The 19,584-nt window shown below is 27.7% G+C and overlaps 1 protein-coding gene across 1 annotated transcript; it reads right to left on the bottom strand.

The window, feature by feature from the left end:
* Positions 1 to 1,926: 1,926 nt before the first annotated feature.
* LOC112741351 (uncharacterized) lies at positions 1,927 to 18,252 on the bottom strand. The gene is made up of 12 exons (XM_025790292.3): positions 17,992 to 18,252; positions 17,790 to 17,879; positions 16,006 to 16,083; positions 15,773 to 15,847; positions 15,216 to 15,268; positions 8,123 to 8,276; positions 5,929 to 6,039; positions 5,005 to 5,131; positions 4,724 to 4,821; positions 3,917 to 4,055; positions 3,116 to 3,168; positions 1,927 to 2,333 (listed from the first exon to the last, which is right to left on the bottom strand). Exons 1-12 carry the CDS (start codon positions 18,043 to 18,045, stop codon positions 2,250 to 2,252), a joined length of 1,116 nt encoding a protein of 371 aa, XP_025646077.1. The 5' UTR covers positions 18,046 to 18,252; the 3' UTR covers positions 1,927 to 2,249.
* Positions 18,253 to 19,584: the final 1,332 nt, after the last annotated feature.

The raw sequence follows: 19,584 nt of genomic DNA, 5'->3' as shown, positions 1-19,584 counted from the left end.
AGTATAAGGATTTGAATATTATGTATTACAACTTGCAAATAATTTGGCAGGTTCATTTTTTATCCCTTTTAGTTTTCGATGGATTAGTTGTTAAAAATTTATTGGTATATCGTTGTTGGATATAAACTTTTGGAAAAATCTGATGATTTTTCATGTGTTTCTTGTTGTAGAAAGAGCCCAAGCTTATACATTGATAAAATTTTATATGCCAAAACCTTAATTTTTTTAGTAAAAGACAAATAAATATTGGATTATTTAAAAATTAGTTATAAGTATCCCTCTGTTAAGTAAGTAGGGGTGGCAGCAGGGCTGGTAGGGACGGATTTTTTCCCCATCCGACCCCGTTCCGCCTTTTTTTAATTTAGATACTATCCGCCTTACCACTACCCGCGAGTAATAAAATACAGTACCCTAACCCGCCTCTACGGGTACCTGCCCCTATAACAATTAAATAATACTTTAAAATTTATATGTCTATACATAAATCTAAATAAAAATATAAATTTTATACATAAATTAAAATAAAAACATATAATTTATTGAATGTCAAATAACATACAATTAAAAAAATAAACTAATGTATGAGAAATTAACAAATATGACACCATAATCAAATTCAAATCTCCTTCACCACTTTCTGATTTTTAAAGTTTTAAGATGGTTTTAAATTACGATCAACATCAATTGTGACAGAGATATTCAGCATTCGCTACAATAATTCTACTTCTATCTGCCACAAAATTTTCACACCCACAATAACAATTATAGAAACAAAACTCTTTGAAAACATAAATATCCTACTAAATCAGATGCTATAAATCTCCCATTAGTTTTTATGAACTCCGCATAACGCATCTAGTACTCAGGATAGTTGGCACACACAATCAGATATCTTCCATAGAGTTTCACAACCTATGAAAGTTATAGAAATTGGAAGAATTTTTAGCCATTAGTTTTAAACAATAAATAAATAATTAAAATGAGAAATATTAAATATCAACTTCAACAAAAACGTCTTAACAGTTGAAGTTTATACTAAATTATTTCTGAAAAAAATATATATAAATCATCATAATAAAAGACATAAAAATATGCATATGAACAAATTAAAGCCTTCCAAAAAATTACACATTTTTCAGCAACAACAAAAATATAGATTAGTAAAAAAAGATTAAAATTGAAGATTAAAAATTAAAATAAAGAAGTTCACTGAGAAATAATAGAGATGCGTAGCGGATTGTATAAGAGGAGTCTGAAAGGTGTGTAGCTTCTAGTTACTGAAGAACTTCTGGTCACGCTGGCGAATGAAGTAGAAGGGAGGGGGTTATGCTATGAACTACGGTGAAGTGCAACTAGCAAGCATGAGGAACAATGGTGAAGCTAGGCAAAAGATAAAGTAGCAAGAACAAGGTGATGCATCGACGCTGGTGATTTGCGTGCGGCTAGGAGGAGATGAGGTTGGCAGTGAGCGCCACACAGTGGCTAAAAAGGGGTTTGAGTGCGACACAATGACAGTGAGGCAACATGATAGAAGAAGGAGGAGGAGGAGGAGGTTAGAGGTAGAGGGGTGGAGACATGGAGCCATCAGATTCAGCCATGAAAGTTTCATATCCAGGAAGAAGAAGTGAAAGAGAAGAGTGACGGCTGAGAGAGTAAGAGGCCATAGCACACTAACACAAACCCTACTCTTCTCACGATATATATGCATATATTTAAATTATATATTTTATTTATTTTATTTATATACATCGGGACGGATACACCCTAAACTTGATCCCGTCTCGTCCTGATTGAAATCCTACCCCAGTTAAATTTCATCCCGTACCGAATCGAATAATTACCTGTCCCAATCGAGTAAGAGTAGGACAGATACCTGCGAGTTTGGATACCGGTGCCAACCATATGAATAAGAGAAGAATTATATGTCTCAATAAAAAATATTTATTTGTCTCAATTTTTAATAGTCAGAACTTATAAATATTGAATTTTGGTTAAAATTACACATGTCCATACAAAAATAGTAAGAAATTTATTTGTTAATTTTTCTAATTTTTTTCCATATAGTAATAGAAGAGTTTTAAATATAAAAAAATATTAGTGTTTCAATAATTTTATTTATTTATTTCAATCGTACAACATATACATAGTTAAAATCAATAACTAAAATTACCGAAACACTAATATTTTTAATACACTTGATTTTTTTCTATACTATATATATTAAATTTTTAGGCACCCAAATTGAGGCTCTAGTGTGTGAAAGATGCAAGATAGGGATCAGTACGATATGGAAGACCACTTCGAGCTCCAAGAGCTTTACAATTGGTGGCTGCCTGAAATTCCCATCAAAATAAAATAAAAAATTATTAATTTGGCTCTTCTAAAGTGCTAGATATACTTTAAAGAGAAAAAGAAAAGTAATTCATCCCAATCATCATTAATGCTAATAACTTATGATATATAATAAGCTATAAATTAAACATCTATATATAAATATATGTGTCATTTTCTCATCAACATTTATACCATTAAATATAGAAAAATAATAATGCTTTTTTAAATAGTTTAATTACTTTGTCGGTGTTATAGTTTCGTGAAATTTTTAATTAGATCCTTATACTTTTTTTCTTTTTAATTGGATCCCTGCACTAAATTTTTTTTAATTAAGTCCTTCTTAGTAGTAATTGGCTTAGTTTTATAGGGACTCAACTAAAAAAAATTAGTATAGGAACCTAAATAAAAAGAAAAAAAAAAGTGTAGGGACCAATTAAAAAAAAATTAGTACAAGGACTCAATTAAAAAAAAAAATAAAGGGACCTAATTAAAAATTTCGCAAAACTATAGAGACTAATAGAGTAATTAAACCTTTTTAAATCAATAATAGTGTAATACCAATCTCTCTTAATTTTATTTATTTTATCTTCTTCGAATAATATCTTTAGTTCTTATTTATCATATCAATATTTTTTAATATTTGTTTGTCATATCTATAAAGATGGTAAATAATTTTAAAAAAATAAAAAAGAAAATTACATTATCAACATAAGAATGTCATTATCTCCCTTAAATTAAATCTAATACCATTTTATGTTCATTTATATGATTAACTACTTACCACATAAGAGGCAAATGTCAACATTATCTGTGGCGAAAAGTTGGCACATATTGCTGAAAACAAAAATATAACATTTTAAATTTTACAATTGTATCGTACACAAATTTGTGCGATATATTTTTAATTAATTAAGCAATATGTAAAAGACTAGAAGTAATGAAAATTGAATGGCAAATAATGTACTAAATTCATGATACATTAGCCTTATAATATTCAATTAAAAAATAATTCCATGTATAACCAAATTTATAATGAGAAAACTACAAGGCTATACGTGTATGTAGCGTTAAGATAAAAATGATAAAGTGTCATTTTTTTTCCATGAAGAAAATATCAATTTTTGTTAATTTTTATTCTATTTTTGTATCTCAAGCATTTTAAAAATCATTCAATGTTATCCGTTACTATTAACTCTATACGAGATACTAATGAAGGTAGTGAATTTATGCACACTAATAATTTTTATATAAAGCAAACTCTTATAATATTATCGTGGTAAAAAATTGAAAAATAGTTAAAATCCAATAGAATTAAAAACAAAAAATAAAGGAAAATTAACTCACAAAAAGATTCAAGATATTATGGTATTCTTCTCCACTCCATATTATCAAGTTTCTATATCTATATAAAACTATGTTTTTTCCATTAAATTGCAAAAAATAGAGTTAAAAAAATACATCATCCATTAGTATATTTTAGGCCGTATATAAAGTGAGGATAACATTGAAGTATTTAATAAAATATTTAAAAAATAAAATGGTTAAGAATAGTATTAATATTTATAAAAGATGTTACACATACCACATAAAATAGCTCCAACAAATGCATCTCCAGCACCAGTTGTGTCAATAAGTTTTGATGGTGGAATCTTTTCAGCTGTTCCAATATATAACTTCCCACACATACATCCTTCTCCTTTTGCTTTAAACTTCATTATAGACTGGTGGCAGAGGATTAATTTATAAAAAAGAAAAAAAAAACTATCGACCTAAGTAGAATATTATCCTAAATTTTATCTAAAACTATCATTATTCAATTGTTTCTCACACATAGATTGACCAATGTCACTACAAAAGTTCCAACAAATAGTGGCAGTTTTTAAATGGGATAGTCACGATTTGTGAATCGTTTCAAGATAGGGTGCGACTAAATCATTAGTGACGGTTTTTTCTTATCACTGAAATAACTACTACAAACCAGTATTTAACAGCAGATATACTTTACCGTGAAATACCAATATAATTGCAGCGCCTGTCAAAATTGCCGCAATATCTACCACTAATTTTCTTTTTATAGCAGTTTTGATTAACCGCTATAAAAATACTGTTGTTATATATCGAATTTCTTGTAGTGTGCTCATTTAATTTCAATGGGGATAAATATGAAAAAATGATAAAAATCAACCAATAATTAACTAACATGAATTTTAGATGTATAATTTTTAAATTATAAATATGCTATTTTAATTTTTAAATGTACAAATCTTGTTTGATTGATTTTTGTTATTTTACTTGCAGGACCTTTTTTCAATAGCAAAAGATAAATTACTATTAGAAAAAAAATATTAATCAAATTAAAAATGTACCATAATTAAGTTAATATTATTACCGAAGCTATACAGGTAGGCATGGTTATGGTATCATCCTTTCTCTTTGTTAATGACTCAAATGTGCTATCAATATCCATTTCTTCTAATGGAGAAATACCTGCATATATAGCCACTTATTTTCAGTATAGAAATCATAAAAATAATTAGATGCATAGAAAATATTGCTAATGAACTAGAAGCTACAATTTGTGCTTAATTAATCTTCTATTCTATCATATGAATTAAACTAGACAAAATTCAAAACATAATCAAAAGGAGAAAGAAAAAGATGTATTTTCACCATCCACACATCGCTCAAGCATTATGCAACCATCTTTTCCCAATGTTACAATCACAAATTTGAGTTTTGGTAACCTTAACATAATTGAAACTAGTGCTTTTGGGATAGTTGATGCCTCTGTCCAAACCTGTTAAATATGATGAATAAAAAATACACTGTGTTGTTATATTATTAGCAAATAAATAATTAATTCATATTGACTGACCATAATGAGAAAATATTTTAGTGAATGGGAAAAAGTTACCTTAATTTCCACCTAAAGTAAACTAATGCTATTTTGCATATTTGAAAGAAGAAATTAATACTCTCATATATTTTCATTTTATTAACTATTTTCTATATTTTAAGCACATCAAATAGACACTAGAAATCAGTTGTCAATTAACCAGTAATATAGAAATATAAAACAATTTTATATTGACATTTCTAATTAAATTATATATATATATATATATATATATATATAATATATAATCAAACTTATTTACATTTATGATCAAATTTCAAAAACTACTTATTTACATTTATGATCAAATTTCAAAAACAAAATAGTCAAATTGAATTCACAATTATAATCAAAATACAAATAAAATTAAAAAACACATTGGTGACTAACTTTTTTGTTTTCTTGAAAATCTTAATTATTTGTTGTGAAAATTTGGTTATTATGTTACAAAAAGTTTAATTATTTTAGTGATTGATTATTGTATATATCTGCTACCAAAATATGTAAAACACACATAATAAATATACATGAATTTAAAATAGCTTATTTGATGGTAGATTTTTAGTATTAATAGAATATTTGTCGTAGTCTTTTCAAGTTCTCTGTTTTAGCTACAAGACAAAGCTCAAACTATTATAAAACTCACAAGCAATAATATAAGCTAAGGTGCTTCATGATATTATATTTTGATTAATTACCTGTGGAAAATTTTTTGAGCATATAATATAATCGGTCAATCTTAAGAGATTATCCAATCCTTTCCTTGGTTTTTCAGCATCAACTAAGATAGGTATATTCTGCTGAAATGCCTGTATAATGGTCAAATATCATCATAATAATTAACTTTTAACCATATTAAATATACATTAGAAATCAGCACTAATTAATTATTTTATAAATAATATAATTTAATTAAATTCATATTTATAATCAAACATCACATAGATAATATAATCGAATTAGATTCACATTTATAATTAAAAAATAAGAATAAAAGTACAAAAACATAGTGGTTATTCGTTTGTTGTGTTTATGAAAAATTTATTTATTCCGTTGTAGAAATGTTTGATTAATCTGTAATGAACAATTTGATTATTTTAAAAATTGGTTATTCCACTTAAAAAATATATTTATAGTATATATAAATCTATACAAATATATGATTATTGATTTATAATGTTTAAATAACAAATTTTGTTTAATTTAATTGAATATCTTCTTATTCCACTCTCTCACGTTGGGTGTATCGTTTTGTTTTAGATACCTAAAGCTTTTATATACCTACACATACATATTAAATCACATACATTGTTTCAATTTAACTCTTTATAAAAAAAATATTTTTTTATCGGTCCAATCGTTAAATATAATTACTTACTATAAATATCATTTGCACTAAATTTTGTAAAAATTAAACATCAATAAGATTCTATTCTAAAAACTCATTCATATTTCGAGTTAATAGTCAAATTGATCTTTGAAGGATTGTCCAATCATAATTTTTATTTCCAAATAATTCTTTTAATTAAATTAGTTCCTAAAAATTTAAAGTCAATCGCGTTGGTCCTTCCGTCAAATGTTTAATCCGTTTCGTTAACAATTTTTTACGTGTAGTGTTAAGTGATAACTCAGTGATAAAACGATGCCATTTTAATTACAGTTCCACCCCCAAATTACTCACCCACTTTTCTCTTCTCCTTTCACTCAAAATAAACGAAACACAGAAAAGATTAACAGGCTCCAATCGTTGGAAGGGTAGAAGAAGCAATCATCAACGACACATAATAGACTGCGACTACGCTTATTCGTCTCGATCTCTAGGGCACCGTTGCACGGCCGCGGGTCTTCTCCTTTCACTCAAGGGTTACAAAAAAAGTCACTGAATAGAAAGAGAAGATGAAAAAGCTCTGATAATTGGAATGGTAGAGGAAGCAATCATCAGTAACGCTATACAGAATGCGAATGCTCCTCTTTGTCTGGGTCTCTAGAGTTTTACTGCGCCATCGTGGTAGGCGCTGTCTCTAGGTGAGAGATACGGATCCTTGTATACCGATTTTTCTTTTTTTTTTTGTTTTTTTCTTTTTAGTCTGAATGTGTAGTTGCTGGGGGTTAGGGTTGAATGTTGGTTGGTTTCGGGTTAGAATTTTTGTACCGGGGTAGTTGTTGCTAGGGTTTTACAAGGTTTCACCGATTAATGCTTCCACGGCCATTCCAGTGATCGGAACAGCTTCATCTTCTCACTCTATTTTGGGTGACTTTTCGTTAGTTGTGGGAAAAAGGAGAACAGTGGTAGAATAATGGAAGAGTTACCTTAGTAATAGGGTAAAACAATATTGAGTTATTCAAAATGCACTGATGGTATAGAACGACGTCGATTTGTCACTACTGAGTTGTCATTTAACGTTCTACGTGGACACTCAGTGACAAAAACTGTTAGCCCAGTAACGGAAAGACAAACGAGATTGATGTTAAATCTTTCGAGGACTAATTTGATTAAAAAAATTATTCGAAGATAAAAATGATGATCGGCCTATCTTTCGGAAACTAATTTGACTATTAACCCTTTATATTTTATATACATTTTAAAATTTTATACTATTGTTAATTTGATATATAGAAAGGTATATCAATTATTTTAATCAAAGAGGCTTTACACAAAATATATTACGTCGATAAAATAATTATTCAACGGTGTAATATAATAGTAAGGTTATTTAAAAAAATAGTAAGGTTATTTACACATTACATATTTTGTTAAGAGTTAGTGATTCACAAATTAAATAGGTAATATAATAGTAGTAAATTATCATCACTAATCTAGTGAGTAAAATTTTCCATGAGCTGAAAACATACATTTCATTATTCAACTTAATTATGTAACTTATTAATTACCTCTTGAGCAATGACAATAGCGGTGTCAAGCATCCTTCCATCAAAATAAACCACTTTTGATCCAGCCAATATAGATACCAAGTTAGTACTATGAAGATCTTCAGGTTTCATTGGAGGATATTCTCCTGGATTGAATATACAAGTTCGTGTCTTCCTGAATGCATAAAATACTATCATTAATTAATATAATTAGCCAATAATTTACACTCTTTAATAAATTTATATAATGATAATAATTTAAAGTTACTCACAGAAATTGTCAAAGATAAAATCTTCAGACGAAGATAGATTTAGAATGAATAATAAATAAGAATCTACATCATTTCTATTAACATGTTTGTGTAATTTCATTCTACATATTTTGGCAGTTGAGGAAATTTATATTAAATAAATTAAACATCATTATTCATTTTTCAAAATCCATTTGAGTGAAAATATTTGTGGAAAGATCTAAAATTTGAGAGAACTAATAACATGTTTAAGAATAATATTTAAAAGTTAACTTTATAAATTATGGAGAATAAATAAAATAAACCACAAATTTATAAGTCCATAAATTATTTCTTTTATAAGATTAGTTATAAATTAAGTAAAAAATGACGAGATAGATGTCAATGAGAATTTATCGAATAAAGTACTCTTGTACTGTTGAGTTTTTTCTTTCAGTACGAGAAGTGGAATAGAAAGATGAGAGAGAAAAGAGAAAAATAGAGAGAAAACCAAAGAGAGAGTGAGGGATTTGAACGAGAAAAGTGACAAATTGTGACTAGGAGAAGACTTAAAATCTATTGGAGATCAAACCAACCAATCACACATCACAATCTATTATTTTAGAGGCTCTCACAAATAATTATCAGAGATTAGGAGAAGTTCTTAGAGATCGAAAATATCGGTCAATTACTGTATTCACTAACAACCTACCACTAAATACATTGGTAGCATAGATTTGGCAAGCGTTTGAAAGGGAAGGATGAGTAGTGGATATGTTCTTGTCAAAGAAAAAGATGATGAGGAACCTGCTAATGTTTGCTTTTGTGAAATTTGCGATGAGAACTGATTCTAGATGGGTGAGTGGTGCAGAGATACAAGATAAGATTATCAGAGGTTAGATACAAAAGAGTAAAATTGGGTAAGATGCATAAAGATGAAAAGAATGAGAAGACCCAAGTAGAAGAATAACATAGTAAAAGATATAGATGATATGAAAAAAGGAGATATAATGGAAAAAGATTGTATAAGGATGTGGTCAAGTTTGGAAGCGGAGGACTAAGAACAATAGATCCAAGAGACGACAATGACACAATGTGATGCTGTCACTTGAAAAATCAAATGTGGTAATAGATAGTAATGGAGGAATGATTGAGAAAATAGAGAGTCTAATTGAGGAAGCAATTAATCAAATAGACTTTCTGGAGGTGAAATAGACAGTGATGAGGAACTGGTACAACATGACTGAGGTAAAGATAGTGATGACTTTTGACAATAAGAAAAATATGGAGGAAGCAGCACAATTTTTTTTTCTACTAAATCACTTCATAGACATCAAAGATGAACTTCTAGAGAAACAAATAGATCGAGGAGGCTTTAGGTGGAAGGCATAGGACTCCCCATACATACTTAAAATAAGGATAATATGGAGGGAGTGTTTGGGGGATAGTGATAAAAGTGGATAGTTAAAAAAATTAACATTATAACTCCTTTGAGGTATTAGTGAACTCAAGTTTCGATCCCACCATACAAGCATACCTGAATATATTGATTGATGATGAGAAATTTCAGGTAATTTATAAGAAATATAGGGCAAATGAATACGCATTCTAATGATAGGTTATGCTAATGGAGAATAAAGTGATAATAAAAGGACAAGGGATGCATGGGAAGCATAAGGGTGTGCAGGACACTGTAGTATGTGAGAATGATAGAAATATGTCCAATGAAACAATAAGAAAAGTGAGGCACACTGGCACGTAGACAGAGGCTAGTGACGGTGAATAAGATGATATGCTTATGATAGCCAACAATATGGAAGTGAGAAGGTTGATAGAAGTGGAATGCAAATGGCTGTGCATGGATGGAAAGGAATAATGATGTCATCAAGGCCCACAATCAAAATATAGGTAGTAAAGAAAGGAAAATTTGGACTAATGAGTCAAAAACTCAAACTTGGTAAGACGATAGAGATATAAAAGAGGTTGTAAGAGAGTTTAATCTGGGTCTACTTAATGAGCTAAGTGAAAATAATGAAATGAAATATTTAAAAAATGAGCATATTTAAAGAAGGATGGGGCGAATAAGGATTATAATGAGATAAAAAATGAAGGGGACTCAGGCTCTGGTCCATCTAAACCACCATATTTAAAAATGAGGCACGTGAGATAGGGAATAGGAATATAAGTGAAGAAGAGAGAGAGGCAACCAATACAAGAACAATAGTTTGAAGAAGAAGATGCCAAAAAGAAAGGTAGGACAAAGATTGAAAGGCGAGAAAAAAATATTGAGAAAGAAAAAAGAGAAAAAAAATCACAAAGAGAGAAGGAATCCAAGGATAACCTCAAAATGTGCTCGAAAAGTGAGGAAGATATTGAATATCTAAATTTTGGAGGCAAATAGAACATGAACTTTGAGAACACAAATTGAAATTGTATACACATAAAGAAAATGTAGCAAAAAAGTACTTGAGAGAGGAGAATGGAGAGACTAGAAGCACGAAGAGGAAGGAGACAAAAGCACGGCACAAAAAAAATTCTAAAAAAGAGTATTAAGGATACATGTGATTTATTAACTATGCCTAATGATTCTCTTATGGAATTGTAGAGGACTGGAGAATGGCGGTAAAATGGGAATTATTAGAGAAATAGTGAGCAAAAATTGTGTGAGATTTTTAGGCCTGATGAAAACAAAGATAGCAAAGGTGAAAGATTTTGAGATAAAATGGTTATGGATAACATTGAGTATGAGTAGAGTATGGCTGCAACTGAAAATAGTAATGGGAATAATGTGTTTGGGAGAAGGCATTCTTTAAGATCCAACAGGTCATAAAAGGTAGTATAGGAGGTATCAATGTATCATAGATGAAAGTGATGATCAAGTAATAAATGGGGTTGTGTAGGCCCTAAATACCGAGAGGGAGGATTAATAAAAGGTAGTATAGAAGGAGATTAAGTGCGTCAAGAATCACCTTGACATCCCTATTATTATAGTATTCGGGGACTTTAATGAGATTACTCATCCAAATAAGAGGAGTAATGACAGAGTAAACACTGAGGGCATCGTAGATTTTAAAGAGGGGTACAAGATTTTGAAGTAATGGAGATGTCATTGGTGGACAGAAAATACACTTAGAGAGATGAAAAGAGTATAAGCAAGATTAACAAGTTATGCCTGGATACGACGTGGGTTTAGAAATTTCCTGCATAAAAGTTTAGATCTTTGAAGTGTGCTAAATTAGATTATGTGCTGATAATTTTTGAAAAGGAGATAAAGGATTAGTGACTTAAATTGTTCATATCCTTGGACGTTTAGTTTACACATCCTTAATTTAAGATGTTTGATAAGAAATGGAGAAAAACAGAAGAAAAGTCGGTTGCTATGAAGTTGAGAAACATTAGGGAAATTCTAAAGAATTGGAATAGAGAGACCTTCATAAAAATTGAAGAGAAATTAAAATGTTTCAAAAGGGAGATTGAAACATTCAAAAAATGTTAAAATATGGAATTAACCAAAATGAGAACTTAATTAAAAAGGCAGCTTTGAAAAATCAATTAGAGGTGTGGTACAAGAAGAAAGACGAATATTGAAAATACAATAAAGAGATAGGTATATAAAAGACGTTGGTAAAAATAATGAGATATTTCATGTAAAATCTACTATTAAAAAAAAAAAGAAAAAGCAGAATCGAGAAAGTGAAAAAATGGGCAAATAGTGAATAATTCAGCAGAAAATTAAACAACCGGCAAAGAGGTATTTTAAAAAATGTATGTTCACAATAATATATATTAATGATAAAGATATAGAAAGGTATGATATGGAGAATAACAAATGAACAAGCAGAGATGATTAAAAATATTTCGTCTGGTGAAAAAATAAAAAATGTTACGTGGGCATATGAGTTAGCAAGAGCACTGTGGTAGATGGGTATAACTTTAAGCTCATCAAGAAGACATGGAGGAGTGAAATTCACGAACATGGTTTAGGATGTTTTTTAGTAAAGGAAAAATGTCAAAGAAAATAATTATGACTCAGGTAGTGTTAGCAGTAAAATTGGGCGGGGTAAAGAGATAAAGGACTTGCGTACAATTAGTATGGTATGATGTATTTATAAAGTAATTTCTAAGGTATTAGGAAAAAGATTGAGACCTTTAATGGGAGGACTAATTGGAGATGTTTGAACAACATTTATTCAAAATCCATAGATTTAAGATGGTGCACTAATAGCGAGTGAATAGGTGGTTTGACTCAAGAAGACTAACAATGTAGGGGTGGTAGCTAAACTAGACTTTAAAAGAACATAAGACTCAGTGAGATGAAAATTCATTGACCATGTGTTGGAAAAGATAGATTTTGAATCGGGATAAAAAAGATGGGTACAAGGTATGCTTGAGACAACGTCAATGTCGATTATGATTAATGGTCTCCAACAAAACCTTTTAGAATGGAGAAGCAGCTAAGACATGGTGACCCTATATCATTATTCTTGGTTGTTCGAGTTGTGGAGGTTCTTAACAAAATGATTGAGAAGGAATATAAATGCAAGAGATAGGAAGTATGGTAATGGATAAAAGAGAAGTATTGCTTTTGTGTCTACAATTTGCGAACGATACAATTTTATTTTGTCCATCAAATTTGAGGATGTTGAGGAATTATCAAAAAATTCTTAGGTATTTTGTTATGATGTTAAGACTTACAATTAATTTTGTTAAGTCGTTCATTATTCCAGTGAATTGTCATGGTGGTGAGATTGAAAAATTGAAATGATCTATGAAATATCAAGTTGGGATGTTACCAATTAAGTAGCGCTTGGCATTCCATTGGAAGCAAACCCAGTAAGAATTGCTACATGAAAATTCATCTTGGACAAAATTGAAAAGAAGTTAAATTTTTGAAAGGCTAACTTGCTATCAAAGACTAGAAAGTTAATGATCATAAAAGCGGTTATTACTAATTACTTGAAAATGTCTAAGATGTCAAAAAAGGTTGCAAAAAGGATAATCTCAATGCAATTCTTTTGAAAAAAAATAAAATGAAAAAAAATGAATGCTAACATTAAAGTGGAGTATTATTCAGAAGGCAAATGAGCATGGCAGCTTAGGAATTGGGGATATACTGATTGAAAAAATAGTAATATTATTCAAATGGTAGTAGAGATTCTCAGATGAAGATGAGAAGTTATAAAAAAAAAAGTTAATAACTCTTGTTATGATGTGGACATGCACATACTAAGACGGAAAACAATTGCAAAGGTTGTAATAGTTTATAGAAGAAGATTGTAAACATTGCAAAAACAAATGAGACGTAAAAAGAAGTGAATAAGAAAAGATGCAACATGTGTGTTAGGAAAAGAAACGAACAAGATTTTGAAAGATTTTTAGGTAAGAGATAAGAGTTAGAGAAAAAAAATTTTAAGATTGTTTAATATTTTAAATAGAAAAGAGCATATGATTGGTGACTGTGTTTCGATTGGATCCTAATGGTTTGAAACCTTCAATGGAAGAGGGTATTTTTTAAGAGAGAAAAACCACTAATTGATGAGAAAATATTTTGAAAAGTTTGTCTTGGGTTATAGGATAATATGGCGTAGATACTCAGCTCAACCAAATCATTTGTTACTACAACAATAGCAAAGTTTTATGGAGTTCCAATAATAAAGCATATTTTTTATGACATATGAAAAAAATTAGTCTCACTGAGAGTGAAAATATTTGTATAATTCGTAATAACGGATACGATGAACAGTAAGAATAAACCAATAAGAAGAAATAATATATAAAAAGATACATTGTGTGTTCTATGTGAAAATGAGTTAGAAATGGTAAATTATTTATTTTTGCATTGCAACTTTTTTTTTCTCGTTTATAGTAGTTGGCTCAAAAGATAAGGAGATGTAGTCTGGATAGACATGAAGAACGTAAAAGAGTGGTTTAAAAGTTGGATGAATCAAGAGGTGAAAAATATGAAAAAGAAAAGTGAATTATTTGTTTTTTTATAATTGTATGGGCAGTGTGGAGTTGTAAAAATTAAAAGATTTTTTTGGATAAAAATATATTATGTCTTCGTTATTGAGTTGTTTTTGTTATTTTGTTTGCATGCAACTTTTTTATGTCTTGATTATTGAGATTTTGAGGTGTATTTGTTGTGTTTTGATAAAAACTTGTGATTTATAATTTGTTCTTGATGGCATCAAATGGAGTAAACTATAAATAAAAAATATTTTTCTCCTATTTTGGGTTGAGCTAGTACAAATGATCTAAAAATATTCTATTTTAATAAGATAAAGTATTATTTTAGTCTCTAACTAACATTGTAGTTAAGTTGTAATTTTTTTATAATATTTTATTTTATTTGAATTTTGTTCTCTAGTTAAAATTATATTTTTTCTTTTTAAAAATATAATTTTTCTTCTATTATTATCTTTTTTCTCTCTTATTCTTCTACAATTTTCACTCTCAAATTACTACTACTCCTATTATGATTACTATAGTTATGTTTTTTTACTAATATTTAGAAGAAAATTATGATAAAAAAAGAATATTTTTAAAAAAAATTGACAAAAATATTAAAATAGGATAAAATAAAACATTTAAGATAGGAATAGAATATTTCAAATATTAAAAATAAAATTAAGACATATTTCAAATTCTAGAGACTAAAACAATACTTTAAACTTTTAATTATTGAAAAGAAAAAGAAATCATATCTTTTGGAAGGCACGTTATATTAGCACCTAAAACTTTTACTTACACAAAAAACATTATTATATCGTTCCAGTTAATTTTAATTAGGTGAATAAAAGTTATGGCACTAGCCAAGTCTCTTAAGAAAATAAAACAAAATAAATATGAAGTTAATGTATAAATCATTAAACAATGGTACATACTTTTGGGTGTCAATAATGATGTAGCTAAATGGCGTAGTCCCTTCCTTAGAAACCTAGAAGTAAAAGATAATAAATTTGGTTAAAACATCACCAAAATTACTAGGGCAAACACATAAGAATAACCTTGCATTGGTTATGTGTGTAACGTAGGTTTAGTCTTCAAAATGTTTTTTACATTTTAGCTTTTAAAAAGTTTAATTTATGACATAAATTTGGCCATTCAAATATTAAAATTTTATTTTCATTATTTCAACAATTGACAGAACTTTGGACTAATTTAAAATGAATATTAATGATTCAATATAGTAATTAAGTTTATGTCATAACTCATAAATGATAAATATCTTCTAAAACAAACACACACACACGTATTAAGAGTTTGCCTCATCAAATATTTAATTGAATATTATATAAATTATTTTACAGATATGTTAACACATAACAATAAAATTCTCTAGTTATAAGGTAGAAAAGAAACAAGAATAATTAACTACTCATACTCATTATTATTAAGACAATACATAAAGATATTTATATATAGGTGTGAAAACATATACCACCATAAACGAAGTGTCAACTCCATCAACTTCTAGCTCCTCCAACAAGGCCCTACCTTGAATATCATTTGCAACCTATTCATTATTAATTTTATAAAAAAAATTATTAATTAGAAATTGACCCTTTATTTGGCCACACCCAATGAATAAATATTATAATATCATCATTGAAGTAGCTAGTCGTCATCATGTGCCTTAAATAAATAAATAAGAAAGACAGAAGGAATTGAAACCTTTGCAATGATCCTTGGCTTTAATCCCAACCGAGCAGCACAAGTTAAAGCATTTCCAGCATTTCCGCCACCTTGGACCTGTATTTTCAGTTTTGAGCCCCCACTATAGTAGTTAATTAATGTGGTCATATGAACATGTCAACATTTAATTAAGTTGCTTCTTGTCTATGTTAGTATTTAATAAAGGAGCAACTATTATCTGAAATTGAAACTAAATATTTTAAATTTATTAAAAAAAATATAGTGTAAAGAATCTCTTCAAAAAATTTGCTAAATCAAACCATAATGGATGCTTGTGGTGTATATATATAATGCACTGTGGTGACGAAATGTAGAATATTTTATCTTAATCAAGAGAGAAATGGATATAAACTAAAGTTATACAAACAAATTAGAAGTTGAAATATTTAAGAGTTTAATCGAATATAATAATATTTTTTATATAAATAAATGTATTTTTGTAAATGTGATTTTTATTTTAAAATTAATTTTTTTAATTAATTTTTTTGAATTGAAAATATTAACCTTAATTATTGATATTCAATTCGATCTAATTCATACGAATAGAATTGACATAACAATTCGTGCCACAATGAATAGAGTTGGAGGTGGAATAGATTGTACTGTCATTAGTAAAACGCAGATTTAGATCTAATTCTACTAATATTTTTAATATGTTAGTGTATTTTATAAAAAAATATTATATATACACTGAGTGGTGTAAATTGAAACACTCTTACTTTATATAATTTCACTAAATCACTAAAATAATTATTTTAATATTATTTGTGTTATTAATTTTAACAGAAAAATGTTGATGAATTGATGTTTGTATCTTTTGTGACTTTAGCATGGATTTAACTATGATTTTTTTGTTGTTTTTTATTTTAATATGAATTTAATTTATAATTATTATTAGTAAGTTTATCAAATGTTATATGATAAAATATTGTATTTTTTAAAATAATTGCTATTTTACATGTAAGATCAAGTCTTGGATGTAGGATTTTAAAGTACTAGTAAAATTCTAATTGAGAATTTTAAATTTGCCAGTAGAGTATAATTAAAATTTTAGAAAGATTTTTAATTTTAGATATAATTAGAGTTGAGTCTAAATTTTATTTTATCTTATTTATTGTTGATTTTAAATTTTTCAATCCAATCAACTAACTCGGCAAAAATTTTGATAGTCCATAATATTTGGACTATTAAATAGTTTCAATAACAAAATATATTTTTAAATTTTTTTAATAATTATTAAATAGTCTTTATTTAATTTTGTTTAAAAATTAATTCTTCATCTATTATTTAATTCTAAAATTTATTTTTTATTTTATAATTATTATTTTATTATTTATCATTTATATATTTACTAACAATTAGAAATAACAACTAAATAGATCTTCCGTTAATCGTGTCTCCATACATATTTTGAAAATAAAATAAAAAATAAATTTAAAATTAAATAATAAATAAAAAATTAATTTATAAATAAAATTAAATAAAAATTATTTAATAATTATTAAAATATTAAAAAACATATTTTATTACTAAAATCACTTAATAATCCAAATATTATGGAATCGTTAAATCCTTTATCAACTAACTTATTAATTTTTTAACCCATTTTTTTACAACCGATATTCTAGTTTAAATCGAACCATCAAGTTATCAATTATCGATTATTTCATTTAAACCAGTCAAGTGTATCCGATTTTTAGAACCATCATATATATATATGATTGTGAAATTAAAGAAGAAAGATAGTAATTATGAATTAATACCTTGAGTTGGGTGCTTCTCATCTTGGAGTCTGGAACTGGGAAACATGTCACTGTTGCCAATAAATCCACACAAACTCCACCAAACCCCACCTGCATGCAAAATCACATGCCACTCATCATTCACTTCAACAAGAGCTTCGAGAATGTAGCTTATTATTAAGACATTATATATATTGTTACTGCATATATAGAAAGCACTTACGATGATGCAACTCTCTGGGAGAGGAAGACCGTATTCATCAGAATCAGAACTCATTTTTGGGTTACAAATTAAATGTTAATATATATAGATTATAGGGAAAAGAGTAGAAACAAAAGATTTAAACAATCACTGTGTGTGTGTTTATGAAACGGGGGGAGGGGGGAGGGGGAGGGGGGTTGGAAGAATTGAAGAGTAGATGAAGGGAGGACGAAGAAGTGTTATTAGGCACACACTTTTTATCAATACAAAAATACTATTCATGTATTAAATATTCTCGACTTCTGTATAAATGATCATCGCTAATTAATTATGTATTTAAATTATTTTTTAATAAACAAAACAAAAAAATATATTTAATTGTTAAAATAAACTGCTGATATTAAAACGATATTTATTTTTATACTCTTATAATTTAGAGTTTATAATTTATCGGTAGTTTTATTGACTAAATATTGATAAAAAAAATTAGTTCATATTGTTTGAAAAAAATTTTAATTATAAAATAATAATAATAATAATAATAATAATATAATATAATATATTATTATTATTATTATTATTATTATTATTATTATTATTATTATTATTAGTTCTGGATGATCAAAAACAAAAACACTTATAGGACAAGTTTTTTTTATATTAATCTAATTCTTAGACTAAATAATAATATGTGAATATTTTCTCGATATTAATACCTGCCTAATACATACTTTGATTTTTTACGCTACATATTTCCAAAAAAATAAAAAAACACTTGTTATTATTTAATTAATAATTATTTAAAATGGAAGTGGATGGTTGTATTTTAAATAAACTTGGTTGCCAAAAAAAAATTCATACAGTAAGTTTTTTTATTTTATAAGATAATATATACTATTTAATTTATTTCAAGATAACATATACAGATATTAATTTCTCTCTAATATTGCTTCTTAATTTATCATATCTAATTTGGATTTTTTTTACATTTATTAAAATAAAAATAAAAAATAGTAATAATAATTTTAATATGTGTTTTTAGTTATTTTTTTGTTTTTTTCGGATGACTTGAGAAAGTTAAGTCTTGCCACTTAACACATATTAGACTTCTTGTCGATGTCATACATATTTTAGTTAAGTCCACTTTCGAATATTAAAACTTTTGAGGAGAAAGCTAAGGCTTTATTCTTCTTGTAACGTACTTACCCTTTCATTTCTTTTCATTTAATAATATAAGCGCGTAACATATATACAATAACAAATAAATTAAATATGTTGACTGACTTGTTGTTTTGTTGAATTATATGATGAATTATTGACTGAGTTTACTCGTTCACCGTTAAAGACGTTATATATACATATATAGATCATATCACATATTTCCATGGTTCTGAAAACCGGACCGGACCGGCCGGTTCAACCGGAAAAACCGGGAACCGGTCAGTTAACCGATCCGGATAAGTTCAAAAATTGACTAGCAAAAAATCGGTAAAAAACCGGTCGAACCGGCCGGTTTTTTAATAGTTTTTTATTAAATTAATATATTTAAAATTATTTTTAACTTTTTTTAATAATTTTATTTAATATTTAATTAAACCGGTTGAACTCCGGTTG

The sequence above is a fragment of the Arachis hypogaea genome, chromosome 2 (genome assembly GCF_003086295.3).
Source record: "Arachis hypogaea cultivar Tifrunner chromosome 2, arahy.Tifrunner.gnm2.J5K5, whole genome shotgun sequence".
Taxonomy (NCBI): domain Eukaryota; kingdom Viridiplantae; phylum Streptophyta; class Magnoliopsida; order Fabales; family Fabaceae; genus Arachis; species Arachis hypogaea.
The sequence above is the reverse complement of the archived record's forward strand: the minus strand, read 5'-3'. Positions and strand labels throughout refer to the sequence as shown.

Coding starts and splice junctions, on each gene's coding strand:
- LOC112741351 (XM_025790292.3), bottom strand. CDS start 18,045: ATGAGTTCTGATTCTGATGAATACGGTCTTCCTCTCCCAGAGAGTTGC. Junction 16,084..17,789: donor TGAGAAGCACCCAACTCAAG/GTATTAATTCAT, acceptor CTGAAAATACAG/GTCCAAGGTGGCGGAAATGC. Junction 6,040..8,122: donor CTATTGTCATTGCTCAAGAG/GTAATTAATAAG, acceptor ACCATTATACAG/GCATTTCAGCAGAATATACC.